This window comes from Octodon degus, unplaced genomic scaffold (assembly GCF_000260255.1).
Source record: "Octodon degus isolate 3935 unplaced genomic scaffold, OctDeg1.0 scaffold00111, whole genome shotgun sequence".
NCBI classification, from domain to species: domain Eukaryota; kingdom Metazoa; phylum Chordata; class Mammalia; order Rodentia; family Octodontidae; genus Octodon; species Octodon degus.
In genome coordinates, this window is record NW_004524687.1 from 6,008,114 (window position 1) to 6,018,330 (window position 10,217).

Consider the following 10,217-nt stretch of genomic DNA (forward strand, 5'->3'; position numbering starts at 1 on the left):
TCTTCCGAATGCCTTCAGGGCAGGTTTGCCTGGCTTGAGTTGTGGGGATCGAACTACAGCAACCTGAGGCTGACAACTCTGTGGAAGCAGCCACTTAAAGAACTGAGCTAGGGCCAGGCCCCCACGTATATATTTCTTATTTAATCATGAGAATTCTAACATAAGTTAATTCTGGGGCCTGCGCCAGTTTTCAATGACATTAGCTACACCTGATGCACTGGCAAGTAATTTAACTTAGTACTTATAGACAAAAGAGCTAATCAAGTGTAAGTAATAACAGTTAAAAGAGGAAAAGGTTTTAAACATACACAGGACTCTGAATCAGGAAATTTAGCACTGTATTTTTAAAACAGTACCTAAGAGTCAGGGGTGTAGCTCTGAGGCACAGTGCCCGCCTGGCAAGTGCAAGGCCTCCAAGTTGATTCCTAGTACCAAAAAGAAAGGTCATGTCCTTTCTGCCCTGCCCAGTTCATGGGTATGCTCAGGGATTTTTATGTTTCTGTTTGGCACTGGGGATTGAACCTTCACACAGCCACATCCCTAGCCCACCCATTTTTGTTCATTTGTTTTTAGGCAAGGTCTTGCTCAGTTGCCCAAGCTGAGTTAAGACTTGTAATCCTCCCACATCCCAGTTTGAGAATGGTGTTGCTTTCCTGTAACCCTAGTGCTTTGACAGACTTGAGGCAAGAAGATCAAAGTTCAACAACCTGGGCAACTCAGCAACTGGCAAGACCATGTCAAAATGTTTTAAAAGGAGACGGATGGAACTTACCAATGCAAAGTCCTGGGTTCAATTATCAGTAATGCACAAAACAGTTCCTTTCAAAACCAAATTTCGACAACTATACAGCATTCCAATAATTGACAAAATTACTTTTACTTTTTAGAAGTTGTAGGTGCATAGCAAAACTGGACAGAGACCTCAAAATTCTATGTATTTATTGTTTTCCCCCATTACCATTCTGCATCACGGTGTCCCATCATAAACCTGCACAAACATGGCAAAGCATTCTGTTGTGCACTGTATGGGCTCTGACAAAGGCACAATGACAGGTCTGTCCATCACAGCATCACGTGTAGTTTCACATGTGTCATCTTTGGTATCTATGAACAGTGTGCTTATTGAGTTTTCTGTGTACCATGCTTTCTTCAGGGGTTTTTCAAGTATTAACTCATTTAATCTTCATAGTATCTTCAGAAGCAAAGAAGTAAAATGCCACGACATTAAAAAGCCAGAGCCTGGGAGATGGCTCAGTGGAATAAGTACTTCCCTGGCAAGCGCAAGGGCCTGAGTTCAATCCCTGGTTCCACAAAAAAAAAAAAAGCCACACACGATCTTAAAATAGTAAAATGCCTTATCATAAATCACCCAGTTAATCAAAGATGAGGCCAAGAAACAAACTCAACATTCTACCACCTCTCAATGCCTGTTTCTTCTGTGTGCTGCTGGAATTTAGACCAAAAAAATGCCCTAAAACTCATTTGCCCTAAACGCAATTGCATTTGCATGACAAGAAAGAACTACTTGACTATTTTGAGCTAGCTTTTCAGACCTTGTAAGCTCTAGAGGATCGAACATAAATCAGACTCTTAAAAATTGTTTGTTCTTTCCGTATCAAAAATACTGGGAAGGCCGGGGAGATGGCTCAGTAGAATAAGTGCTTCCCTGGTAAGCGCAAGGGCCTGAGTTCAATCCCTGGTTCCACCAAAAAAAAAAAAAAAAACGGAAAAAAAATTTTAAAAAGCCGTTGTGGTGGTGTGCACCAGCACTCTGGGAGGCTGGGGCTCAAGGACTCAAATTTTGAGCCCAGGCCCTGTTGCTGGCTTCCGGAGAATGGTCGGGTACAATGCCTGGCGCTCAGGAGTAACTCCTTAGACAGAATTACACCCCTGAGCAGGAGGGACGAGGTCTCACCACAGCAGGTGTACTAGCCGGCAGATGCTGTCTGTAAATGTGACTAATCACTTATTTTACAGTGGAGTCAGGTTCACGTTCATCACTAGCATATCCGCTTTAGTCCTGTCCTGCAGCTTGCCGGCAGCACTGTACGCTGGGGGTGACGTGTCCTCCGTAGTCTGCGCTCTCAACGACCTCACTGGACCACGAAGGAAGAAGGGAAACAGATGTAGGCGTCTGCGCCCCCGACCGGTTCCCCGCCGGAGAAGAGGTTCCCGCAGCTGAGAGGACTTTCTTCCGCACCTCTAAGCCTCGACAGGCTATTCTTATTGAGGCGAGCCTTCGAGACGTGAAGGTCAAGGCAACCCGGCTCCAGCGCTCTCTGGGGGCGCCAGCGCAGCTCTGCCCCGGAGCCCGAGCTCCAACATGCGTCGCCAAGGCAACGACCGTCGCGGCGCCCAAGGTCAGAGAGCACCCGCAGCTCCAGGGGCGAAGCCCCGCCCTACACGTACGCACGCGACCCCCCCCCGCCCGTCACTCACGCAGGTCGCCCAATAGAGGCGCGGGGCGGAGCCTGGGACGCGTGCTCTGGTGCCTGTGGCGTCAGTCCGCCCGCCGTGTCCATGGAGAGAGGTTGAGGGTTCTGAGGTCCTGCCCGAGGGACCCGGGCGCCCGGACGGCGAAGATGTCGGCTTCCTTAGTCCGAGCCACCGTCCGGGCTGTGAGCAAGAGGAAACTACAACCCACCCGCGCCGCCCTCACGCTGGTGAGTGCACGCGGTGCGCGGCCGGGCCGTGACATTGGCCCATGTCCGCCCCCTGTGAGGGGAAGTCGCGGCAACGGGAGAAGGCCGCGGACCCGTCCGAGCGCGGGTGGAGTCCCCGGCTCCCGCAGGGGCCCTACCGGTCCCCGTAGCGGTGATAAACAAGCCCCGGGCGGGGCTGCTCGGAGTGGGCGCCCTAAACTACGTTTCCCAACAGGCCGTGCGCGCGGGGCGATCCTGGGGACGAGGGCGCTCTCTAATCGGGCGCGGCGCGCAACCCCGCTTTCCGGGCTTCCTCTAGGGTCCCGGCGCCGCGGACCTCTGCAGCCTTCAGTTCCTGCCTGGCAAGATCTCCGGAGCAAAGATGCTGTGTGCGCGCTGCGCCGCAGTGCTTTCCGGGACAAAGGTCAGGCGCAGAGGGCACCAGCACTCAGCCGGAGCAGGGGGTGCCCGGTGCGGACCCTTCGGTGCTGCGGCGCCCAGGGAAGCGAACCCCGCCTCGCATTGAGCTTCGCGTTCAGCTTCCCCCCGCCCCCACTTTTTAAACGCAGTCTTTTAAGTTGTTAAATTGGCGTAGGCTGAGCTCGAAATTGGGAGCCCTCCACTTCAGCTTGTGAAGGTTTTTTTTAGACGAGAGAAAATCCACATAATAAAATTAACTATTTTCAAGGGTGCAATTCGGTGGTATTTAGAAGATTAATAATGTGCAATTATTATCTGTGCAGTTTCAACACATTTTTACCAAAATAAGCAACGTAAGGATCGGTTTGGTGTTCTCACACACACCCAGCCGTGGTGCTGGCAGTCACGTAGACACTGGGAAATCTGACGACTTAAGTTGAATAGTGGAGTCCATTTCAGCTAATGCGATAATAATGCCTACTGCCAGAAAATTAGTTGAAGCAAAAAGGAAAATCAGAGGGGCCAGGGGTACTTTTAGAGTAGATGAATGTTTTTAGGCCCTTGAGGTTATCCTAATTATACATCCTACTTTTTGCTATATTTTTCTCTTAATAGCATGCCTGTTTTCCTGTTCGGAAAATACTCCATGCAATCTAAATTGTTTCATTTCAGTCAGAGAAAATTATTCCAAATTCAGAAGAATTTTTCCATCAGTAATGGAAGAGCCAGGAAAAGCCAGAGGACACAGCAAAAGTTTCTTTGCCGTTTTTCGTTCATCATTTGGCATGTTAGCTGTTCCTTTAGAACTTCTGTGTCACCGTCTTCATCCCCAAACATGCTTCCAGTTTCCCATGTTTTAGGACAAATCAGAGAGTTACACACTTCCCTCCCTCCGTGGGCACAGCTGTAGAGAAAGCCTTCACCGTGCAGAGGAGGAATGATAATTAACACATCTTATGCTCCCAGGCCTGGTCTCCCCCACGTTTGTCTTCTGCTTACTTGCATATTCTCCAGTAATTGTCAGTCACAAAGGTTCCTGCTGTCTAGCTTTGTCAAAACAGCAACTCATTGTGCTTAGTGTCAAGGATGACTATAAGCTCCAGGAGTTTCTTACGAGCTGGTAGAAAAAAAGCATGTTAATGCAGCTTTCCCACATGACCTGTGTTAATGGACTAGCAGTCACTTTATACTAACATAGGTAGCCTCACCCCAAGATACCATATGGCATATATTGTTCTTTGTGCTTAGTTTTCAAGTGTTTTTCAAAGTTCTAATCCCAACATTATATATGGAGTGTAAAAGTAGTGATTTGATCAAAGGTTTAATGGTGGAGACAGATAACAGCAAACAAAGGTAAAGATGATTCAGTAAAACTGAGAGGAAGGGAGGTTACTTGGATATATAAAACTAACATCAGGCATGGGCCATGTTACAGTATTTGAAAATTGTTGTACTTGTGGAGTCTACTAGAGGTCAGCAGGAGGCCAGGAAAATTAAGGACATGAACACATGATTGGATGTTATCATAATCAAATCATTTTCATTAACTAGTGTTAGTCCTGGAGGGGTTGGTGGGTTGTTGGACGGAGGGAAGGGTTTTTATAAGACTCCAGCCCAGTCAGTATAAGTAACCTTGGGCTCCTGCAGAAACATCCTAAGGCAATGGCTCCCCTCACCACTACCCAGGAACTGAAAGATGGAATCCATTTGGTAGGAGCCAGAGTAAAGTATGTGTAAAGAAAAGCTCAACCACTGCTCAGGTGGCAGATACTTGTCTTTCCTTATCATCATTGCAGAGAACAGAATCAGTTCAACCCTAGTTTAGGGTTAGAGATGTCTCTCACCGTGTCCAATGCACGCTCAAGAGTTCTGTGAAAAAATGATATGCACAGTCAATATATTTTTCACATACAGAAAGAAGTTAATTTTCTGTGGCCAGCAGGTGCCTTAGGGCTTAACTTTCTAGTGGAACCTGGTGAAAAGGGCTTAATGTTTAATAGGAAATGGTTAGTTTGTTGGGCTAGGGCCAGAAGTCATTGGAATAGTGACCAAAACTAGTATTTGACCAGGAAGGCACTTAGGAGCTGCTTGTCTCCGTTATAAGAAACACTGGGACTAGGAACAGCAGGGAGATACAGAGGTAGCGTAAGTGCTAGTGTGCACAGGGTTCAATCCCAGCACAGAAAGGAAAATTAAAACAGTGGACATGATCTACATAACAAGAGAATGACTAAACATGCTAGTGTAGTTCTTGGTTAAATATTACTCATTGTAAGCTTTTAAAATTTATAGTTAAGGAATTTATATAATCTTTAATATCTAAATCACTGCCTTGTAAGAATAAAAAAAGGATATGAAAACATCAGACACCTAGAAGGTACTCATTGGGAATGTAGGTTTATTACAATGTATCAAGTGAAAAAATAATGTTATTTTTTTTAATGGAGGCTACTTAATTCTGTCTGCTAGGGTTACAAACATTATATGTGTGTATTTACAGGCATAGGAAGAGACCCAAAGAAAACACCATAATGGCAGCCAGTGCTATGAACAGTGAGGTTATATGGCTTGTACATGGATTCTGCATTGTCATTTTTTCAGCGTTTTTTAAACATTGAAATGCCAAATGTATACTCATTAAACTATGTTGCTGTTGGCATTATTTAATACATATAACCATAAAATCAACTTTGAGTTCTGTTTCAGAATGAAAATTGGCATATAATTTAAGGAAATACAGTATTGAAGATGAAAATTTCTCCTACAAGAAATAAAAATGTGGGGCTGGTGAGATGGCTCAGTGGTTTAAAGCACCTACTTAGAACAAGCTTAGCAAAGCACAGGGACCACGTTGGGTCCCCCAGCACCACATGCCAGCCAGCCCTGCCCCCTGGTGGGCTGAGCTGGCCCCCCCACACACACACACAATAAATAAATAAATAAATAAATAAATAAACAAACTTTAAAAAAAAGAAATAAAAATGTTGAGCAAGTGTGTTGCTGCTAGAAAATAGTTACAAAATGTTTAACATGCCTTTTCCTACAATTTTGACTGAAAGCAGCCTGGAGATAATGTTTTTATGTAGACCAAAATAGCTTTAAAAAATTGTCTCACTTTATTGGGTCACATTCCTGTAATTTAAATAGTAGGTAAAAAGCAATCATTAAATCTTGGGGGATTTGAAGAATCTCTTCAATTTTATAGTCTTAGGCCAGGCGTGGTGGCACACATCTATAATCTCAGCACTCCAAAGGCTGAGGCAGGAAGATTGCTGCAAGTTTGAGGCCAGCTTGGACTATAATAGTAAGTTCAAGGTCCATCTGGACTATATAGGTGAGACCTTGTCTCAAAAATCAAAACAAGAATTACGGTCACTAGTTGCACATCAGTGTTTTGGATGGGCTTCCTAGTTGTCTAGAAAGAGCATTGGTGTTAGAAGACTGCCAGGCCCTGCAGTTTGTTCATTGCAAGATTTTATGCTGTTTCCAGATTCATTTTACCTCAGCAAAAGATTTCCCGATTATGCATATAGACTTAGGTAGAGCCATGTAAAATCCTTAGTGTCTCCCTGGTATTGACATACACAAAGTTCTTTTTATATCTAGAGTTTCAAGAAAAAAATCTCAAATGTTCCTTCTTCAGCCATTTTGATTTGTGTTGAAGATCAGATCATTCATTTTACAAATTATCTGAACTGTTACTTCCCCTTTGTAACTCAGCTGGGTTATCCATCCTTAGTAACTATTCCTGGGTGGGTGTAGTTGGTTTGCATGTAACACAGGAAAATTAAGATACAATTTTTGTTCCAATTACAATACTTTCTGCACCAATTCTTATTTAATGTTGCTTTTCCTTTCTGTACTGTTCAGCATAAATGTGACCATCAGCAGTTTTGTAATAAGTGGACCATTCTTCATGACTAATGTTTTTAGCTGTTGTGTTTTTAATTTAAACATTCACTATGTATTTAGATCATATCTTTTACTATTTGTAAAACCATACAGAGTAACTTGGCCGAGAGAGAGAGAGAGAGAGAGAGAGAGAGAGAGAGAGAGAGAGAGAGAGAGAGAGAGAAAGAGAAAGAGAAAGAGAAATGCATGCTAGGGACACAGCTCAGCAAGAATGAAGGCCCTGGTTCAGTCACCAGTGCCACAACCACCTGTGCCCTGACATTGATTTTAATTCACCATATTTTCCCTTAGCTATTCCTTTTTTTTTTAACTTATCAAAAATTTTTGTTTGATGGTAGATTAATTTATTTAGCACCCATATAGGAAATGTGCCATGAAAATCTCCAGATGGGAGAGAGCTCACTTTTGGAAGCATTTAGAAGCATTAAACATTTCTGTAACTATTTTAGGTTGATACTGCATGATATAAAATTTTTTTGAACAATTTTGCTTATGTATTTCCTTCCTCTGCCCTCTGCATACTGTTCAACCTTTTCCTGCTGCTCATGTCATATTCTGAAGGTAGAGCTGTGAGACAAGTCCATTAGGGACCACTTGGTGGGGTAGAGCACCTTTTTTGTTTGTTTTTTTTTGTTTAAACTAAAAAGTTTCATGAAATAGCACCCATTTTTATTAAGTACATTGTTTTCATTTTTTATTTCCTTCTCCCCTCTCCCCTTTTCAGTACTGGGGAATGAACCTAGTGCCAGCGTATGCTCTTGAGACAGGATATCAGGAAATTCCCCCAACTGGCCTTAAACTTGCAGTCCTCCTACCTCAGCCTCCTGAGTAACTGTGATTACAGACTTTGCCGAACCAATTCTTGATTGATTTTTTTTTTTTTTTTTTAATATTGGTCTCTGCCTTCCATGGTTTCCTGACCCTTCTAACTTGAGTCCAGTATTGTCACCATCTGACTGAGCATCCTCTGAGGTTGTACCCTAGGCTGCTCCCTCAGCACAGACTTGACTTAGTTCAAGCCAGTCAAATGTCATCATAAAAACTGGAGGGCTGCCCCACTGTTGGCAGATGCAGCAGCTAATAAAACAGGAAGTAGGAAAACCATCATCTCTTCACTACAGCACACTCACCATAGTAATAACTGCTGTTTTGAGCTGCTTATATGTGGCAAAAGGACCAGAATCCCCTTCATAAATTTCAGTATCTTGTCTTCACAAGAATCCCAAGGAGGAGGTGCTTTAATCGTCACTTCACAATAAGAGACTGGAAGTTGGAGAGTCTACTTACTTTGATTGTGGGGCCCCACCTAGGCAGTGGACCAGGAAGGCCCCTGGACATACTATTCATTGTACTCCCTTTCCCGAGAACATGTACTTGGTAACATGACCTGCATATATAGGACAAGGTCAAACCACATTTCTGTAGAAAAACAGTTCCTGTTCTTATTTCTCACCGAGTTGCTTGCTGCTGGCTGACTCGAGATTTGTTCAGTATACACTGAAAATTGGTCTGAGCCTTTGGTAAGGATGGTATGAGAAGCACACCCTGGGTGTGCTTTGAAAAAGATTGTGAGGAAGGGAGAAAAATAATGGGATTAATATCAACAGGAAAAACCTCAGAAGGTTGGCTTTTCTGGTAACATGCTTGCTTCACTCGTTGGCTATCTGGGCCTCTGGGTGTCTGGGAATACTCTAGTTGCTGGCCATGTAGCAGGTGCACTAAGCGGATGATGCCTCAAAAAGTTACATTTGTGATGTATATTTGTGCTTACAAGAGCTTGCCCCGGGCTAGGGCAAGGTTCCTAAGGACTTCCCAGGCTCCAAATCAGATATATGTCAGGACACAGAAATTTACAAGTTTGGCTTACAATGGCCGCCTGCTGTCAAATGTAGGGTGCAAAGGGTCTGTGTGTGTCCAAAGGCCAAGATCCCACAGCACTATCCTATACAAGTCCACATCAGTGTTCTCCATGGAAGCCCAGGGAGGTCTGTGCCAAGAGGTGGTAGGGCCTCCGCTGGAAGCTAAAGAGACTGTGCCAACAGGGGCCAAGGCCAGTGCTGGAAGCTGAAGAAGCAGAGGCAGTGCCAAAGGCGAAGACCGGAGCTCCTCCAAAGAAAACCAGCTGAAATCCTTCCCTCCTGTTCTCCTTTTAACATTATACACTTCCCACAAGAGTCCTCTTTAAAGTGTGGGTCTTCCATGCCCAGAGCTCGTTGACTCCATTCAGCTGGGCATTCCCACTCAAGGTGATCGTTAACCACCACAAGATAGAGGTGAATTGACAGTGTACTAACCTGCCCTGCAGAGCAAAACTCAGAGAATGTTTGCTGCAACTACTGTGACAAGTAAAGAGTGCTTTTAGCTGAGTAGGAATCTCGTGTTTGTGAACAAAATGCCCTGGTATGAGTGGAATGTAAATTTGTCATGTGAATTTGATAAAGACAGTGAATACTGTTAAAAGATGAGTAAACCTGTGGTTTTGAGTTAAAGTTGTATTACTATAAAAGTTGCATTTTCTTTTTTCAGACACCTTCTGCCGTAAACAAGATAAAACAGCTTCTTAAAGATAAACCTGAGCATGTAAGTAAAGCCTCTCAAATATTCAGTAAAAAATTTAAAGTAATGGACTGCCCAGGTAGCCCAGTGGACTAAAGCACCAGCTTAGGCCGGTGCAAAGACCAGGATTCGAGCCCCTGAACCCCAGGATGCTGTGCTTATAATCACAGCGCTTGGGAGGTGGAAAAAAGGAGGATCACTGCAAGATTTGTGTAGTGAGACCCTGTAGACCCTGTACTAAATAGATTTTTTTAAAAATGTAAAGTTGTGTTGTAATAAAGTTTTTTATTAGGGTTTTTTTATTTGCTTTTGAAGTGCTAGGGGTCAAACCAGGGCTGCAGGCAAGCTAGGCAAGTACTCCACCTTTGAGATATACCTACAACCCCTCAAGATTTTTAAAATTAAAGTAATAGGGGGGCTATTCAATAAAAAAGTTACTGTCCATCCAGGCTCCTCATTGTCATCTGTGTTTCAAGAAGTAGCCTATTGGTATCCTTCCAGAGACTGTTCATGCCTCGTGGCGAGATAGTTTTGGCAGCCTCCACACTGCTGTGGTTTTAGTATGGATCCAAAGATGTTTGGCAGCACCTTGTGCCACTACCTACCAGTTGAAAATAGCATCCTCTGTCTTTCAAAGCACTGACAAGCAGAATCTCTCCCGGAGGGGAACACTGGCTTCTGGTGCAT

General features: G+C 44.1%; 1 protein-coding gene across 1 annotated transcript in view; it reads left to right on the forward strand.

Annotated features, from left to right (window-relative positions):
• The first annotated feature begins 2,474 nt into the window (after positions 1-2,474).
• Isca1 (iron-sulfur cluster assembly 1) overlaps positions 2,475-10,217 on the forward strand; it is a 12,438-nt gene continuing 4,695 nt past the window's right edge. Inside the window, exons 1-2 of the mRNA XM_004639385.2 lie at positions 2,475-2,663; positions 9,501-9,554. Coding sequence (XP_004639442.1) covers positions 2,583-2,663; positions 9,501-9,554 — 135 coding nt within the window. The 5' untranslated portion in view covers positions 2,475-2,582. The remainder of the gene's footprint in view (positions 2,664-9,500; positions 9,555-10,217) is intronic.